Raw genomic sequence first — 20,365 nt, 5'->3', positions numbered from 1 at the left:
GCTGGATTTCCGCCGAGTTATTTCGCCTTCTCCCGACCGTCCGATCGCGACTGTTTGCTGCAGATCAGTGGAGATCAGCTGTTTGTTGGTGGAACAGTCAGGTGTTTACAGGAACGGTAAGAGAAACCAGAAGTGCATTCCTGCTGGGATTGAGTCACCCTGAGTGCACTGAGAGAAGGAATGTTTTTTTTTTTTGTTTTTTTAAATGCAATATTCCCTTTCCAGGCAGGTTCCCAGCAGCCACCAGATCACCCGACATGACACGACACACACAACGCCACACTGTGCTTTTGGCACCGCTTGGGCAAGACTCAGTGAGTTTGTTGTTAAAAATGGAAAACTCTCATAAACTCAAACATCTATTTGTTTCTCAGACATAGACACACACACACACATCCAGAGGCATCCTGGGAGAATGACATCACAGCTTTTCCTGTGTGTGTGGGAGAGGAGGAGGCAGCGACGCAGCTATAATATGTCCTGGGCCAGTGAAACTGACATCATGGGCGTCATTAGTGACTAACCATTCAGACATACAGGAAGGTTTGTTGAGGACGGGAGTGGCTGCGTGCAGGTGATGAACAATACTTAATTTGTTGATGCCGTGAACAAGAAGGGGCAGTGAAAATGAAAAGAGATGTTCAGGGTGTGGCTGAGTGAAAGGGAGGTAGTTTAAAGTCCGGTGACTTTAGGCGTCTTAATAGTGTCTCTGGTGGTGGAATTAATGTATTTATTCACTAATAGTGTTTCCACTCAGCCCTAATTCCACACTATCCACGACACTATGAAGTGGTTCTCATGTGCAATATATATATAATTTACATTCAATATTGTAAAAAGGTAAGAAGAGAATACTGATTCAGGGTTTTACAGTACAGTAAGTAGATTTAGTAAATTATTTATTTTGCTTGGTTTGTCCTTGGACTGGAACTCTTTCTGTTCACCAGCGGTGATTCAATACATGTTTGACACCATCCACAGACACTTTGAAGTGGATATTAGGTAGAGATGTCTCAGTTGGTAACACGATCGGATCGGATTAGAATCAGGTTTCAACTGAGCTTTTGTAGTTTTCTATTCTAGGTCTGACATGAACCAAAACAACGTCTTCTTCTTCTTCATTGTCTGTTGGTTTGGTAGCCTCAAAGCTACCAAAAATAAAGAAGAAGAAGAAGAGGAACTCAAATTACGTGACTAAACATGTCTGCAGCGTGGAACAACTACACTTACTATTACTACAGCCACACATGATCCAGGAGAACACAAGGAAGATAAGAAAAGTCTTTATGAATCTCCAGGAGAGGAATCTGTGTTTATTTAAAACAGGATCAGGACTCGGATTAGCGGATACTAAATATTAAAAGATCAATATCAGATTAAAGGGGATGTGTGTGTGATCTTGATCCTTTAACTGAACCAAGAAGAAATAAAACTTTTTTCCTACGATCACTATGTTCTGTTCAACACTGTTAAAACCCAACCGGTATTTATCTCAGTACGTCCAGTCAGCTTCCAAACACCACCTGCCCCCAAACTGCACCTCCCGTGGCCTGCAAAACCTTTTTTAAACCAAAGAACAAAGAACCTGGAACCTACTTCTGCGTGATGCAAAGATAATGATGAAGATTTGTAAGAAAACAAATGCATCGGTGTAAAAGCAAAACAAAATCCTATCCATTCTTTTGCAGGTCATAAATAAACCACTGGATGGGCTTAAAAAGGAGAAAAGATTGCGAAGGCACTCTGTGGTAAAAAAAAAAAAAAAAAAAAGTATAAAGAGCCTTTATTTAAGCATTGGTGAAACCGGTTAAAAGCACACGGGCCTACGCGTTGCGGCCATATTGGCCTTCCATGTTGGCATAGCAACAGGAACAAAAGCTTTAAAAAAAAAGGGCACCAGCGTAGTGGGTGGAGCCTTCTCATTACATCACGCACCATGTGACTAACGGACAGGAAGTTACCACAGCCCTGTTAATTAAAAACACACTGAGAAAAGAGCATTTCACCAAAGAGAAAGAGAAAGAAAATGTGTTAATTAAAAAAAAGAGACACAGTTAAACGTCCATACTTCATAGAAAAGGGGGAAAAATCAGATTTCTCATTAAATCCAGGGAATATTTAGAGAAGGGACATGGGATAGGCAGGATTTTTTGTCCGTACGGCATTTTTGTGTCCTGCCACCTCGTCCTTTCAGCCTCTATAAAAAGGCTCCATAATAACCCGGCAACATCCTTAAAAGCAAACAACCTTCAGCGATTCGCAAGTAAAGTATCTCACAATTTGTGGGCTGTGATACAATCGCGCACTTCAATAATAAAAAACTTTGCCAGCGGGGTGTTTTGCAGGAACGAGCACCAACTCCACCCCTTAAAAAATCCCTCCTGTGAGTGACGGCCAAACGCCCCCTCAGTGTGGCAGTGGCAGGAGGTCACGGCGGGCCCTGTGGGGGCCTGGGTAAACACCGGCCCGTCCAGCCAACACAAGCGCCGCCGCGCTGGGTTGTGCAAGGCGGCCGTGGGACATCTGGCCACATCACAGCCCCAGCGTTCCTGCTTTATGAGCAACAACAGTCGTAATTTTGAGAATAGAAGCGGCGGGAGTAAAAACCCACTGGAGAAATGCTGACTGTGGAGAACGGAGGAGGACGAAATGGACTGAAGAAGAAAGAAAGAGTGAGTGAGTGAGTGTGTGTGGGGTAGGAATGGATGGGAAGGTGCAAGTCAAAGAGGGAGGTGAGAAACGGGGGGAATAGCAAAATGGCTGAAATCACGTTATACGGAGGGCGGCGAGATTTATCCTTATTAGGTCAATGTGTGTCTGTGTGGGAAAGACAGCAGCAGATACCGCACATCTCACACTTCACCACTTTAAGTCTGTTTTTGTATCTCTACGGCTACAGCTCATGGTGTGGTTATTAACTAGTGATGTCACGGTCGGTATCTGACATAAACTGAGAAGATGATTTCTTCTTCTTTGTCTTCTTTACGTTGTCTTTACTTACTGTTCAAGTCCATTATATATATCTGATATATCTCATTGTGTAAAATGTAATTTATGTTCTGTTTTTTACACTTGTTGTGCTTTGTTTTGTACCAATGAGCAAAGAGGCCAGAGTCAAATTTCTTATATTTATCTTCTTCTTCTTCTTCTTCTTCACCATCACCATCTTCTTCTTCTTCTTCTTCTTCTTCACCATCACCTTCTTCTTCTTCTTCACCATCACCTTCTTCTTCTTCTTCTTCTTCTTCTTCACCATCACCATTTTCTTCTTCTTCACCATTTTCTTCTTCTTCTTCACCATCACCTTCTTCTTCTTCTTCTTCACCATCACCATTTTCTTCTTCTTCTTCACCATTTTCTTCTTCTTCTTCTTCTTCTTCTTCTTCTTCACCATCACCATTTTCTTCTTCTTCTTCGCCATCACCATCTTCTTCTTCTTCTTCTTCCTCTTTTTCTTCTTCACCATTTTCTTCTTCTTCTTCTTCGCCATCACCATCTTCTTCTTCACCATCACCTTCTTCTTCTTCTTCTTCTTCTTCTTCACCATCACCTTCTTCTTCTTCTTCTTCTTCTTCTTCACCATCACCTTCTTCTTCTTCTTCACCATCACCATTTTCTTCTTCTTCTTCTTCTTCACCATCACCATTTTCTTCTTCTTCTTCTTCATCATTGTTTCTTTTTCTTCCTCATTATCATTTCTTCTTATTCTTCATTATCGTTTCCTTCTTCATTGTTTTCTTCTTCTTTAACATCTTTGTCGTCTTCACCTTGCTCTTCTGTTTTTGACGGTAGCTGCCTAAAATTAGGTGAATTGGAAGAAGAGGAACCAACATCATCATCCGACTAATCGTGTCTGTATTCTGTGTAGAAGAAATGAAGTCAGCCGGACAGAGATTAAAATGTTTGGTGAGGTGGTAGCAGGAGATCGTCAACCAACTGGATCATCAGGGAGGGGTTAATTATTTTATGGAGGACCAGAACATTTCTGGAGTAGAGAACACAAGGTCGGAGATCCCGTCTCCACACAACATTAACTTAGACAGGAAGACTTTCTGGACTGAATCCAGTCGACCGTAGGGGAAGACTGGAGGAATCTTTTAGTTTATTTAAGATGGAATCAGAACTCAGATTGGCTGATACTGAATATTAAAAGATCGATGTCGGATTGAGGGGGGAACAAACAAACTTGAACTGTATTTTTCCGTTATTACTTTGGTCCGAACACGGTGGCAAATTTCCAAGCACAATTTCGTCTGACCTGTCCGAGACCAATTCAACAAACAGGATAAAGATGATAAATCCTCTAATTAAACGGCTGAAATTAAAAATATTTACATTTATATTCAGTTAACGACCAAGTTTTGTCTGCGATAGATTAATTCTCCACTTATCCATCCCTCCTTCTATCATTATTTTTTATTTATTTCAACTCCCCAGTTTCACTATGTCAACTAATTGTCCCTCAGTGGGGACGTCATTGCCGAACCGGCTGTAAACCACACCAGTTCCCACACCTATCTATCTGTGGTAACCCATTAGGGTTTACTGGGCGACCCCTGACCTGGGCCGGGGTCGCGGCCGGGGCCTTCATTAGGGGATAAATCATAAACACCTGAGTGGCTGACCTGGGCACTGCGCCGGGGCCGCAGTCATGTGGTACTCATTTCGAGACGCGGTGGCGTGTAAATCGGGTTAAACCAGCGCCTACGACCCTCGGGGCTCAGAGCACATATTAAAACTGTGACCACAGCACTCAGCGAGGAAGGTTATGAGAAACCTGGCTCCACCGGTGAATGAATATGACTTTATATAGAGCGTGTAATTGAATACCACTGCGCAGTCCAACAATGGGTTAGCGTCTGTTTGACTGCTTTATTGTGGGTTACGCCTGTTGCATGAGGCTAAGTGATGTCAAGATGTCAGCTTGTAAATTTAACTCCACAAAAAAAAAAAAAAAATGGATGAACAATGATATATTTATAAATGGTAAAAAGGAGAATTAACAAGCCATCTAATTAAAACACATCGTTAGGAGGTTTACTTGCTTCAAATATTATATTACGTGAATCTCAGATAACTGTTTTTAAATGATACCAGGGCCTTTGGGTGCTCTAGTGAATTTGCAATAGGGTGGGTTTGTCTGGTCTGGTCTGGTCTAGGTGGGTGGTGCACATCTAATACCACTTTCACAGTAAAAATACAGCGATGTCACAGACTTTTCTACGTACATACGTTGTTTCGTACATTGCAATTTTGTAGCATTTTGCAAAGTATATGCCATGATCGATAAATAAGGTGTGTGGCATGTCGCTATACAAGCTCAATATAAAACACAGTGCACATCTGCTGCTGCTGCACCCTGCTTTCAGTCTCCACCAGGACAAAATTAACACACCTCGCCTCCAAAATCATCAGCCTTCCCACGCCCAACCTCGCAGAAATGAACAATAGATCCATAAGACGATTCGCAGTTTCAACCAACACCTCGTCCTACAACCATCAGGTCAGTTTGGATCTAATGTCGTAAGTCGATGTTGATCTGAGCACGTTCTTTTCTCGTTGTGTTGTGTTGAACATATGTACAGTCAAGTGGAAACACATCTCCCTTTCTGGGACAAATCTTAAAGTCTAAAGTCCATTTGATTCCCGGGCAGTTTCAGAAATGCCAGGACAACGTGGGATGAAAGGGGCTTAAGTAACATCCTCATGAATGACACGTCCACAAGTTTCCCAATTGTCAGAAGATGGTCAAGGTCATTCTCTCTTCTCCTGTCAGTGGTTTTAATGTTGTGGCTGATCGGTGTGTATGTGTTTTCATTTTGTTTTTGTCTTCTACTAGCGTAGCAGAACGTACGTCGGGCTCTTCACTTCACTCACCTCTCCTCGGGCTCTCATGGTTGAAGAGGATCCCGTTGACGGAGAACATGTTGTAGGCCTCTCGGAAGTTCACCACGATCCAGTAGGCGTAGAGTTTAGCAGCTCCTGAGAGGAGAAACCAGACAGCAACACGTGACTACAGATTTAATATGTCAGTGAGAGTGACATCATGAAAACATCATGAAAAGAACTTTTATAAAGAGACATGTGTTTAATGAAATATACTAGTGTGGTCTTTGGGAGGCAGACGACACCGTGACTTCTCTAACCCACATTTAACCAGATCTATGATCTCTTTTACAAGGGAGTCCTGGACAAGACAGTCGCACAAAGTTACTATATTACAATGAATAAAAACCAAAACATAAACATGTACAACTATGAGATATAACCAGTTAAAACCTAGAGCATAAGTGTGTCTGTGATATTTCAAAACCTTTGGTTGATTAGACATTTTTTATATATTTTTTAAAAATTTCTTTTAAATTTCTTTAAATATACATGAACATGAATCCAACATATGTTAGTGAAGGGATAAGGGACAGTTTAATGTTGAATGCAAAATGATAATAATGACGTATATTTATCAGTTTGGGTCCTTGGTCTGAAAAATCTTGACAAGTGGAAACAGATTCATTCATAATTGTGCTAATAATAAGTTTAAATTATGGTTCAGCTCAGTCTGAGCATGTGGGACAGACAAATCCAGTTGGAAACGTGATCTGGTGGTTCACCCAGAATATCTTTATAGATGAATAATAAGTATCATAAGAAATTATTTGAGATTAATTGAGCCGTCACTCATGCATTAAAGTGAACACAAATCTTCCGCGTGTTTCTTGCACAACATTATCAAACATCTGCAGTGATGCTTTTCATTAAAAAGCATTCCAGGTTTTTCCTCAGTCAAGATAAAACCCTGATAAATTCAGAAGCTGTCATTTCAATATCTCTTAGTCTGTTTCAACTATACTGCAACGATTTCATCCTCTACGTGAATGAAGTTGAAATGACAACCTGAGCGAAGAGGAACTTTGACTCCTCATCTCCGAGCCCTGAAAACGCAACAACGTTTGAGAGAATCACAATCGTAAAACTACGCAACATGTTTTATTGCAAATCATAAGTCATAAGTTGAGGCTGATTGACCTAAAGCAGACTTGCACAAAAACTTCTCCTCCTCCTCCTCCTCCTCCTCCTCCTCCTCCTCCTCCTCCTCCTCCAGTGACGAGGCGAATGCCAAAGCAAAAAAAATGAAGGGAGGCGCCCGTTGATTAAGCCTGCAGGTCGGGATGCACACTTGAGGTGAAGGGAGGTCACCATGGCAACCTCCCTTCACCCGCCACCCGCCTCCCGCCACCTCCCTCCCTAATTAATAAAGAGGAGCAGCCCTCCTCGGGATGGTATGCGCCTCCCATGCAGCCTCGCGCTGAGTGCTGACAGATGGGGAAAGTGTCGGGCGAGGAGAGAGCATTTAGACAACAGGGAACATGAAACCCGATCGCTGACACACGTGTACAGCCTCTGTGTGTATCCGTGTGTGTATCCGTGTGTGTGTCCGCGTGTGTGTGTGTGTGTGTGTGTTGAAAGTGAGTGCTGAGTGCTGGGATATAAAGGTGTCTTTGTTAAAGTGAGAGCCACTCCAGTCCTCAGCGAGAAGTTTGGCCTCGGGGTGTGTGGAGAGCTCAAACCTGGGCACCGGAGGCCCCCCCCCCCTCCTCATGAATTCACACACACACACACACATATATATATATATATATGTACACACACAAATACACAGCAGGTTAAAAAAAAAAAAGTGCTGCAGAGGCATCAAGCGATCCGTGTTTGTATGCCCTTACATGGCGATGTGCGAGTGTCTGGTAGGGAAAAGGGTTTAGTGTGGATCTACATGACGTATCCGTGTGTGCGTGTTACCGTAAGGTGAGCGGGGGTAGAAGGGAGTGGTTTCCTTCTGAGGGATCTCCTGGACTTTTCCGTACAGCTCGCTGGTGGAGGCCTGGTAGAATTTGACGCTGTCCGTCAGGCCGCACGTCTTGATGGCGTCCAGGAGGCGCAGCGTCCCGACGCCGTCCACGTTGGCGGTGTACTCGGCCAGCTCGAAGGAGATCTAGGACAAAAAAAAGGGAGGAGGAGGGTGAAGGACAAAATATTTGCACGACAAGGATCATCCCAACCCCCCTTTAACGTTTCTCTCATCGATTCCTCCTGTGAATATTTGGTTTCGAAAAAGGTTCACGGTTTCGTGTATTTTTATGCTTTTATTCAAGTATTTTTCTTGCACCACTGGGCAAAATTACCAAATTCCTTGTGTGTGCACACATGCTTGGCCAATAAAGCCGATTCTCATTCTTTCATGTAAACAACAGAAATTTTTATTATTGAGTTTCTAAACAAGAGATAAGCGCTTGTGTAAGAAAACAAAATAGGAAATTGGTCCCTGGATCCTCGCTAGCTCTGCTCTGCGGAGACTTGGCGATTGGCTGCGCTAGACGACCGGAGATCATCAAATTCGGCTTCTTCTTCCAACTTTTACGAACATTAACACCACCTTCTGCACGAAAAAGAATCGATAAGGATGAATGCTAATGACAGCGATGAACTGAACCGGTTAGAATCGGTTCTCGATGCTGATCCCTAGACCTCACTGAGCTGATACGTAGTCTGTTTTCATAGTCACTTTAGCCACAACTGCTGTTATTTTGTTCTTGTGTTTTTAGTGTCTGTTGTCTTGTGGTACTGCAGCATTTAAATTTCCCCCAATGGGGATAAATAAAGTATAATCTTATCTTTACGCCACAAAACAAACAAACAAACAAAAAAAACTTGTGAAAAAGGTTTTTGCTTTTAAACACGTCATTTATCTGACAGTTGTCGTTAATGGAGAAATTAGCCACAGAGACCAAAAAAGTTTTCGGATGTAAAGATGCAAAGATCAGTGGGGATTGATTTGCTCTAGTAGCCGCTGCAGGACCTGCAGGTTTCAGTGTCGTCTCCGTCTTAATTCTGCACTGACGAACCAAAACTGAGTTCCACTGCACAAACACGTTCTCCAATTACGGACGACGGTTTCGCACAAAGTCGTTCAAAATCTAATAAAAGTCGGGAGTGTTTGCGGAGCCCATCGGAGCAGATCGGAAAGGTCAGACCTCAAACTTAATACTCCAACTCCCAGAATTCCTGTTACCGCCGCTGAGGGCCAAAGAGGGAGGAAACTTAACGAAGGCTTGGGGGGGGGGAATTAAGTTTAAATTAGAAATGGATGTGCACATGCATGATTCTGTGTGTGTGTGTGTGTGTGTGTGTGTGTGTGTGTGTGTGTGACGCTGTGCTCGGACTGTATGCGCTTGTGTGCGTTTGCCAAGTCGGCCTCCGCCTCCAAATCAGGCGTGACGGTTAAAAGCCGTGCTGGTTAGTGGTCACCACACCTGGAGCGAGCGGCGTGAGCCACGTCTGTACCGAGGAAACGCTTCGGCCCTTTAGTGCTTTCACACCAGCACTGTACACACGGCCAGATAAAGGCCCCTTATTTAAAGCCGGGGCCCGGGAACACTGGGCCTCTATTCCACTCAGCGAGCGCACACACACACACACACACACACACACACACACACACACACACACACACACACACACACACACACACACACACACACACACACACACACACTCGCGCACACAGTGAGCAAGTTTGATCAGGTTCAATTACACTCCACGGCTCAGTGTAATTACCTGTGACGCTCCACTCTCGCTTTGACTTTGCATGCTGGCATTTTCATTTACATTTACATCATTTACAAGAGAAAGTGAGAGGGATATTTACACAGACTCGCACTGTAACGTTACATAGATGCATCTATAGCTGCAGCCTATGTCCACAACAGCAACAGCAACAGCTGTCCAACAGAATCAGACACAAAGATGAATATTCAAAAGGTTAAAAAAATGGGACTGAACATTATGAGCTCAGAGGGAAGTTGACGACGGTACAAAATCTCCTTTTATTTTTAATTATTAAGTAATAATTTTTGCCTAAAGTCCAATTTCAACTTGCTAGAGTCTAAAGTGATTCTTTAAAATTCCGTTTTTGTGATTTATTCATTTATTTTAATCAATTTTAAAGGTTTTAACATTGAGCTTCTTTAACTGAATTAATAAAAATGTCTTTAAAGAATTACATTATTGTAAAAATAATCAGTTTGGGATGTTCTGACTGGTATTGGGGCCAATCTCGTTGTTTTTTTTGTTTGTTTGTTTGTTTTTTAAGATCTGATCTATATCAGGTTTTGAGCCAAGTCTGATCTTTTACAGTTATTTATTTAACATCTTCTGTTTTTGATTGCATTCAGCCCTACTCACTGTACTGAAAACAGCTGAATTCAACTAAATGAATAAAAGGTTCAGATGGGCAGTGGTGCAGCTAGAGATCAGTAAGTTAAGTGCAAACCCAATTGGTCATAATAGGACCCCAGTTAAATCCACTGACTGTTTATACTATGGACAAACCCATCGAGGTGTCACCTACTGGATTCTGAACCTAAAAAATATCCTTAAATTTGCAAAATTTTAAACCTTAAAATTTAAAATTTAACAAACAAATGTTGCCCCATTACAGTTGTGATGAATAGTGAAAAATAAGTTTTTGTACCAGGTGTGTGTGAACATGTTTATCATGGGGGTCTATCGGGATTTACTCCCTTTTTGGAGCCTCAAGTGGCCACTTGATGAACTGCAGTTTTATTTTTTTTGCATGAGCTTCAACGTTCAGACCTGGAAGTTGGCGTGTGATTATTTCCCATTGCTCATCTAACTGGGTCTTTAGGGTTAATCCCATCCATCCATCCATCCATCCATCCATCCATCCATCCATCCGTCGACCTGGCTTCACCTCAGTGAGTTGTTGCGACATGTTGCACGTTGGTAATGTAAGTGTTTGCAGCGGACAGTCCGGTTAAACTAGTTTACGTTTCATCATACGTTTACACCTACTCGCTGTCGACGCAGTCAAGGAAGTTAGTCAGCTAAATAATTAGAGCAAAAAAAAACAAAACACCGTGATGACCAAAAAATGAGTTACACAGAGACTGACTCACAAACCCTCTGCACGTTTCTACTCCAGCTCCATTAATTCTACTGATTCATTTATCAGCAGAATATCACAAACAACGAGTTTTCCTCCACAAACCACGGAAACCAGGAGAGAAGACAGACTTCTCCAACAGACACACACAAGAATAATAAAAAAAAAAAGACTGCTCACTCTCCCTGGACCTCATAAACCATATTTTATGCCTCACGTCCCACACTGAGACCCCCCCCCCCCTCTGTCCTGTTGTCTGTGTGTGGGTGAGCCCACTCCTCGGCTCGAGCTCACACCGGGTATCAAAACCAGCTGAGAGGGGGGCAGAGTCCAGGACGCCTTGACAACTTAAATCAAACAAATTGCCTTAATGCCTCCATTCTCTGTCTTTATGTAAGGCAGGGCCTGAGCGCTGACGGTTTAAAGGCCAGACGTTTGTGTGATTGTGTGTGCGTCTGGAGGGGTGGGCTGGGGGAGTTTGGCTGCTGCAGGGGCCCCCTTCTTCGGCAGACCTGGCAGATATTGTTCTGTTCTGGGAAGCCGGCCAGGCTCTGTCAGCATTGGGGGTCCACCGCTGCCGAGCACATATCCCGCCCGACCCAAGAAAAAAAAAAAATTAAAAAAATGTTCAGGATATATGTGCAGCGTTCGGGGGCTTTCGTTTCCTCCTGCTCGCACAAGGCGGCGGCTGCTGCTGCTGCTGCTGCTGCTGCTGCTGCAGAAGAAGAAATGCATGCTTGAAGACAGGGAATGTGACTCCGTAAGTGTGTGTGTGTGTTTGTGTGTGTGTGTGTGTGTGTGTGTGCTCGGTGTCAGACTGTGTCCTGACACATGTATAAATATGAGCTACATTTATTCAGCCGTGGCCTTCGCTGCATACCTGCATGGCCGTACACACACACACTCACACACATCATCATAATGTGTAGGTATTAAGTCGTATGTGCAAAGGAGAAGAAGAATGGGCCCATTGTGCGTCAAGAAAAGTTACATAACAATATAGAGATTAACATGTGACATGTAAAAGTTTTATATATTTATTTAGACGATAGACAAAAGGAGAATGGATGTTTCTGTGTTTGTATATTTACTCCTCAAATGTCATTATTGCCTTAACTAAATAAATAAATAAATAAACAATACATTTATTTATTATTTGTTATTATTATCAAATAATAATAATATTATTTTATTGCCCGTAATATTATTCGTATTATTATTATAATTAATTCATTACATAATTTGACATCATCTCCATAACTGATCTGCTAATACTCCTTAATGTATAACAATGGGAAGAAGTTTAATCCTCGTCAAAGCAACACATTTGAAAATAAAAGTGCACATTTAAATAGAATTAAATGACACAAAATAGATGTTTGTATTTCTATGGCTCATTTATGTTCTCTGATATTACAATTCTTCATAAAAAAATGTCTTATTTCAGCTTCTGTGATATTTTAAATTCTGGATAATCTCATCCGTATCCCACATTATGTTTTTATGTGGCATCACATTACAAACGCCTTTGCAGAAACAAAGAAAAATCCAGGTTAGCGCAGCAACGCTTCGCTTTGAATATGCATCACAACGTGCAACACAATTTTAAAGCAGCTCCTGCAGCTAAAAAAAAGCCTGAAAACGACAGAAAACGAAGCTCAGCACTGCACCACAGCTGATACGTGAGAGCATCTGAACAGAGGAGATCCACCTGTTTCCCACCTCATATCAATCATCAGTATTTACACTGTCGCTGTGTTTCCATCAGAATAGATTCTCCAGGCTAAAGCAGTTTGTTTCTGCACATACAGACCAATAAAAATAAACCGCAGAGATTCCCATCAACGCTGAGCTCTACCTGGGTGTTAATAATAATAATAATACGTCTGAATTTCCTATAAATGTCGGAGCAAGTCGTTAAAGTGAAATCACATCTGATTTATCTTTAATCAACGACAGAATATCTACACGTTTTAATAAATTCGCTCTCGTATCGACTGGAATCGGTGGATAGAAGTTAAAGCTTCAAAGATGTTGAAAAGATTAAAAAGTTCATGTTTATTATTTAGCAGTTAACAAAAAAATTATTCCTCAGAAAATACTCGGGAAAAAAATAATAAATAGCACACTGGAGAAATTATAAATAGATTAAATGACTGAAACAAAAATCCCTGATCTAGTTCATGTGCCTAAACATTTAATTAAAACGGACTTGAATTAAAAACAATGAGTGGTGCAGAGCCAGTGAAGAGGCAGATTAATGAGCTCAGAGTGGAACTATCTCATTCTCTCAATATTATTGTGGCCGACGTCGTCAAACACTGAAACTCCGGCGCATTCCTGCCAACCGCGAACACCCAAATAAAGAAATCGCTGCGATGCCCCGGAGGTGGGGAAGACTCGGCGAGGAGGAGAAGAAAAAAAAAAAAATCAGACAGCGCAGACGGAGGGAAAGTGCGAGTTTATGAGTGTGTGTGTGAGTGTGTGTGTGCGTGTGCATGGGTGGGGGTTTGTGGAGAGAAACCACAGTCAATTACACCTTTACTCATCACATTACAGGCCAACTGAAATTAGAGCAGTCGTGTGTTAACAGAGCAAAGACAAACAGGCCCGAGTCCCTTCCAGGAGAGGGAGAGGTTTAGACCCGACCTGGCAACCCCGGCACCGCCAGACAGATCAATTACCGCGCTTTTCATCGGCCCAGCTACGCTCACCAGCTTTCTGAGGGCGACGCCGCATAAAGACGGATCCAGAGCTGCAGCTACTTCACGTTTAATTCTTCGATAGCACCTTGAAGTGGTGGTTTTAGTCGGGTTTCATGAGTTTGGAGGGCAGATTTAAATGAGTCCAGGGTTGGAGCGATGCTAAAGGTTTTCTAAATTAAATGCATTTCTTCTGCATGCATTTCTTCTGCATGCACGCAAACTTCATCTTCAATCGTTCTACTTCGGTCGGTTCATCTTTTCAGACTTTTAACTGCTGTAAAGATTCGGTGCCATAGAAATAAATATTCACAATGGCGTCGGCCTCTTATAAAGTCTCCATTAGCAATTTGCTACGTAAACTATTTATGTCTAATTAGGAAGGTCCTGGTTCAATCTGACTAAATTCAATATTTTTTTACAAAATAAACTTTCAGAGATTTGTTGTGATTACACAACATCCTACTTCCTCTTTTGCTTTTTTTTTTTTTTTTTTTCTAGCTCTGTCTCCTGTCCTACTTTTAAATCCAATCAGCTTTCAGGGCTGACAGGTTGTAATCTTTGCCGTGTTTTGGATCTTCCTCACACGTGGGCTAATCTCTTTTGCAAGGAAGTTCTTCAAGGGATCGGCTCTTTCAAGTCGAAAGTCACATTTTAAAATTGGAAAATCTTTTTTAGTTTTACTATGTGCTCCATTGCAAAAACGCATCTAGTTGTAGAAAGGCTGTGGTACCTAAACCCGAGGTGATGATTCAATGAATCCCCGGGTTTTAGGAACAAAACGTGGGGAGAAGGTGTTGACCCGGCCTCCAAATTCACTAGATCCCAAACTGATCAAGTATCTGTGGGATGATCCCTTCATGAGGCCCATGTGAATCCTCTGATGAGTCACAACTCTTTGGGAGACCTACACAATAGTAGGAAGGCGGTGATAATGTTATGTCTGATCCGTGTTCGTACATTCCCAAACCAGCTGTTGTTGTAAGGTTCTTGTTATTTACTGTGGCACAGCCCGAGCCGAGGCCTCCGTCTCCCGTGTTTTCTCAAGCTTCGCGCCGTAGCCTAAGCTACTGTTGCTGTATGCGGGCCCACGCTAACAGCCCACTCTCCAAACACAGCAGTATCTCCATCATCGTGTGTTGTGATGAAACTCAAAGGGGGGGGGGGGGGGGGGGAAATCTCTCCATCTCCAGTTCTGTCTTGTTGGAATTATGACATTCGCAGCTCGTCTGTGCATAAACACACACACACACAGACACACACACACACACACCTGTTAGAAAAACAAAAGTGCTATTTTTTTTTTTTCTTCCTCCCTCTGCACGCCCGTGCCAATCCGCCTTTCCCTGCAGACACAATGAAACTCAAAAATAACGCCTGGGAGAGTGAGAGGTGTACAAAGTGGGCAGTGAGTGACACGGAGAGTCACGGATGAAGGGCGACTGCGTCACTCCGGCAGCAACGTGATATTCGTTACTTGAGCGTTTTCTCACCTGGAACCAAATGTTCTCAGAGTGGATCACAACAACGCTCACCCTCTCCGGCCCGACGCAACACTGCAGGCAGGGCTGCAGGTGCGACGACCTGACACGCTGCTGTCAGTCCCTTTCAAACATTATCGGCATGCTGTTCAACCCCAAACGACGCAGCGCACAACGCAGACACACACACACACACACACATCAACAATCCCTTTGTAACCAAATTCTTCCTCATCACTAGGTGACAACTGAAGGATAAAGAATAAACGTTGACGCAATGACAGGCGGAAACTATACGAGCGTCTAAAGGGTTTTAATTAGAGGGCACCTCAAGCAACGCAGGAGAGTTTATTAATAGAAGCTCCGTTCGCCGTGAGGAGGCATAGCTTACGTGCTTCACATGGTTTACACGAGCTGCTCTTTTTTTTTTTTTTTTTTATGGCTGCAGCAATGAAGGGAATGGATGGAACTCACAAATGTGCAAGTCACTGAATGCTGAGGCCTGAATGACTTGCAACTTTCAATTACAAGTTTGAAGACGTTTTATTTTGACTTTTACTAGTAAAAGTCCTGAATAAAAATGCACAAGTTATACTTGCTACACTGACGTAGGTGCACTGACGTCCCTTTGTACGTCTGCGTCCATCAAACCATGTGCAAGTCTTTCTTTCTTTCTCAGGTCTTTCAGTGTTTGCACCGAGTAGTAAAGTCTTTCTACCGTTCTGTTGTACTGAGTGTCCTGTACTTGGCTGTGGTTTGTTGGCGGATTAGTCCCAGCAACAAAAAGACGTCAACAGGATCAACAAACTGATCTGGAACGATGGACGTGTTGACAGACTGGTCCATCCCATCCACTACACCAAAACACTACAGAGGCTGAAGAGCTCATTCTCCAGCAGATTCGTAGTAAACGCTACAGAACTTCTTTAAACTACTATAATTAAGCTACTATGAGCAAGAAATTTCTCTTGTGGCTTATTAAAGTCTGTCTAATTTTAAGTCAATGTCAACGTTCGATGCAAACTGTCCTGACCCTTCAGGTACTTTTAATGCTGTGGGATCTGGGGCGGCAGCAGCTCAGGAGGTAGAGCGACCGTCCAATAACTGAAAGGTTGATGGTTCGATTTCGCTCTATCTCTAGTATGTCGTTTGGTCCTGAACCCACCTCGCCCCCAGGTGATTGGTTAATGCTAGTGAGTGATGTTTGGTGGTGGTCGATGAGGCCGTAGACGCAGATTGGCAGCTACATTTCCGTCAGTAGCTACGTCTACTGAGGTAGCTTACCACCAGTAGGGGGGGAAATGAAAATAAAATGGAAAAGCGCTACACAAAACCAATGCATTATTATTATTATTGTTATTGGACACCAGTGTTAGCCATTTCTACTTGCACGCTCGTTCTGTAGCATCGCCAACCAAACACTAGTCCAGTCGGCGCTGTGTCTTTTTTACTATTCGGGTTCATTTTTGTTCCTGCTTCACTTTCGACGACTGAAACGTTTGCCACTGATGAAAGTGTGAACTGAGGAGGTTTGGAGATGCAGACGTTTGCAGACAAGCAAAAAATCCTTGCATCAAATCAATGCATCGTATATTTGGCTCAGAGACACTAACTTTGTGATTATTTTCGTAACATTGTGCCTATTTTAAGAGTTTAGAATTTATTTTACTAATGCTGTTTTTGCAGCGTGTGTGACTCATGTTCAGTGCAAACATGAGTCACACAAATGTCTGCATCTCCAAACCTTCTCTCAAGATTCTTTATTCACCCAAAACAATCGATGCAAAAACTGCAGAGTTGGAGAAACAGCTGGAAACACTGAAGCGGAAACTAAAGCGTCGCTGCAGCCTCCGTGACAAATTAACGCAGAAGCATGAACCTCAGGTTTCTGTCTGCAACGCAAAAATTAACACCGGCAATAAAAACTGGGGAAGATCTGTGCATCACTGATTGTGTTTTCACCTCGTCTAAATGACTTTGACACTCTGCAAAGCAGGATTGTTAAACGGTCTTTAATGCTTGAGTAGATGAGAAAAAATAATCTGATTAGCAGCAGAAGAAGCAGCAGCGACCAGCTTCAGCGGATAAATGCATCAAATCGTGTTCTGCAAAGCTCCTTTTTCTGGCTTCTGTTTGCACAGATTTTAGATCCATTAAGAGGTTGAATTTAATCTCACTTTAAATACTAAAATCACTACACATCTGAAGCAAATCCATGTCTGATTGTTCACGAGAATAAAGATAAAGCTGTTGCACAAGTTGCAGGAATTTCAAGATGTGTTTGTCCAGTGCAGATTCCTGACGGTTCCTCAGCCGTCGTAAAGAACCGGGAACTTAATTTGGGGCCAGGAACGGATCCCACTCGTCCACACGTAAAATCCTTGAAAATGTTAGTGCCCTGGACTCATGCGCACAGACTTGAAAAACAGCTTCAAGCACTTCCTCTGAATTTAAGTAAGAATGATTAAGGTGCCCAGTCAGTCAGTGAGAACTTGTCGGTGTTTGTGAAAGTGACGAGATTTGTTCTGTTCCTCTTCATCCTGCGAGACGAGAGATTTAGCTCTAATAAAGCTCGACTTCACCGTGGGATTAGAGCAGTTACCGAAAATTGTTTTTATGTTTCTTGGCAACCGTCCTTTCACACAGAAAAATTAACTACGCCAGAGTGATTTCAAAAGGGATTTTATCCCTCATTTATTCAGGTGTTTCTCTACTTGCGGTCACTCACTGTTAGCACAGTCTTGAGTTCCAACGCGGAACGTGATGGATCAACTTCACAAGCGCTTCAAAGATGGCATTAAAAAAAGAAATAAACTGAAGCAACTGAAACATTAAGGCGAGAGAACGTTAGTTGTTTTTTGTTTTTTTTTCAACTCGAGGATCTGCACATGGCATGACATGCATCCACCCCCCCTCCACCCCCCCACCCCCCACTCATCAGTACGATCCTATCTCCCGTCTCTGCATTTTTGTGCCTAATTACAGGCGTCTTCTGCTCGGTTGGAGCAAGCGTTGCTGCAGCTATGGCAATGGACAAATACATGTACACAGATCAGGTGGATGTGAAGGAGACAGATGGGGATGTGGGAGGGTGTGAGGCACACGTGTGGAGAGATACGTGATGTGAGAGCGTGTGTCAGGGCAGGTAAGACCGAGAGTTGGAGATCATCTGTCAAACTCAGGATTTATGCAGACGAGTCTGGAAAGTCCCCCCCTCGTCTGCCTTGCGGCGTTTGAATTCACCCCTCTCACCGCTCACTCCCCAGTCTTCTCTGCGTCGTCTTCTCCTGAGCAGGTGACGGCCGGTATCGCCGGTATCGCCGGTGTCGTCCGGGGGAAACCAGAATGCAGGAAGGTGTGCGTGCCCGACACAAGGCGATCACTTCACGGCCTAACGCTCATCATTTCATCCAGGTGTTTTTTTCCCAGTGCAGCTGCCAGACGCACGTCTTTTCTTTGCAGAAGAATCATGTGGCAAAACTTACAGATCTCTACTGAAGTAACACAGATGAAGAGATTGTGTATTACAAGAGTACAACCACCTGTGTGTGTTTTGTTTTGAAGCGTCTGGTACCAGGACGTTGGTGACCTTAGGTCCTATAGGTACAGATTTGCAACACAAACCCTGGACCATGCAACTACCTCCGAACTCACCCTGCACTCTGATACTCAATGTTAACTTGAATAACTCAGTATTTTTTTGTGCCGTTGGGTGAAATGCACTTGTATTCATGCTCTACACTGGCTTTACAGTCACTTAGGTAGCGACATGTGTCTATGTATCTGTGTATAAATATATGTTTAATAGAAATCGCTCAGAACTGAGAGCATTTCCACAATGTGTCAAGTCATGTGTAACATAAATAACTGACTGAACAGTGAGGCTCAGACAGGTACGCGTCAGGAAATGATAAAACATCCACTAAAGATCTGCTCCCGACGGAGATTTCTGAGGAGTATCTGCGCTTTGATGTCAACCGGCTCCTTGAGAAACGAAGGAATCTTGAAATCCTTACGTAGTTTCTCGAGCAGTTTTCCCTCGTCTTCTCCTGGAGTCGACTGGATTCGGTCCAATCTGATCTGATCATTTTAAAAACGCCTGGATCAACACCGATACCAATCAGAATATTCCCAGTTTCTGAGCCTGGTTTGCAACACGAGCTACGTTTACAGAAACGTTTTTTTTTTTTTTCTTGTTTTTTTTAATTGATCTTGACAAAGATTCCAACTTTCCTGTTTACATAGGCACCAAATAAAATGATCTGATAAGATATGTGCGTTTACACGCCCCGAGACATCAATCACAACAGAACATGTTGAGTCTGCCATGAACACAAAAGACGAAAGAAGACGCTTTAGCCCAAAGGTTTATAGACAACTTGGAATTCATTCTTGCACCTGGAAACTCCTCGTGTGTAGAGCAAACACGCTCAGAGAGAATGGATTAATCCCAACCAGACAGAAACCAGCGCATCAAGAGCAAATCTACTTCAATCTTCAGAAATCGGGCCAACGTTTAGGCGGGAGGAAAGTGTCAGAGTAACATTCCCGCGAATGCCAGGGTTCCCATCAGAACAGAGCATTGCATCAGCGTCACTCACCTCACCTGTCAGTGGTTTTAATGTTGTGGCTTATAGGTATGTGTCTGCAGGGGGGTTGGATCAGACACCCTGGAACTCCCTGGAAAAGTCGCCGGAGAAAAGAAGAAGCCCTTCATTCCTGCCTTCCCACAATCGGGCCCGATCTACCCTGCGGACATCCACCACCAATCACTCACTCGTAACCTCGCAAACACAAACACGCGTGTAAACATGGCAACGGGCCTCGTTGCACCGGGGGCCGCGGCGTCGCCCCGAGGGCTCGGTGGCGCAATCGGCTTCAATGTGAGCACAACGAGAGAACAAACCGATATGTCAGCGGCGACAAAAAAAAAAAAATCTTTCAAGGGTTTCACGAGAAAATTCAGGGAATGTCAGATCATATCTGCTCTGCAACCAGCTACAGAAGGAAAACATGAGAATAAGAAGCGATGACGGGTCGTTGCTGCTACTTTTTAAAAGATACTGAACACGCTGCAAACGCACACACACCAACACTTCAGCACCACTGTTGAGGAAAACTTTCCACATTCAAATTAGTCACCAAATATCAATGCGTTTGCTTTCTGGTTGTAGAGCAGATAAGATCTCACATTCTCAGATTTTTCCAATTTCTTTCTGATG

The 20,365-nt window shown here is 43.1% G+C and overlaps 1 protein-coding gene across 1 annotated transcript in view; it reads right to left on the bottom strand.

The window, feature by feature from the left end:
- Positions 1-20,365, bottom strand: part of gmds (GDP-mannose 4,6-dehydratase) — a 180,963-nt gene that overhangs the window by 108,028 nt on the left and 52,570 nt on the right. The window contains exons 5-6 of the mRNA XM_047587442.1: positions 7,798-7,990; positions 5,878-5,982 (exon numbers count right to left, since the gene is read on the bottom strand). Coding sequence (XP_047443398.1) covers positions 5,878-5,982; positions 7,798-7,990 — 298 coding nt within the window. The remainder of the gene's footprint in view (positions 1-5,877; positions 5,983-7,797; positions 7,991-20,365) is intronic.

Source organism: Mugil cephalus, chromosome 6 (assembly GCF_022458985.1).
Source record: "Mugil cephalus isolate CIBA_MC_2020 chromosome 6, CIBA_Mcephalus_1.1, whole genome shotgun sequence".
Taxonomy (NCBI): Eukaryota; Metazoa; Chordata; class Actinopteri; order Mugiliformes; family Mugilidae; genus Mugil; species Mugil cephalus.
Note: the sequence above shows the minus strand (reverse complement) of the source record. Positions and strands in the feature narration are given on the sequence as shown.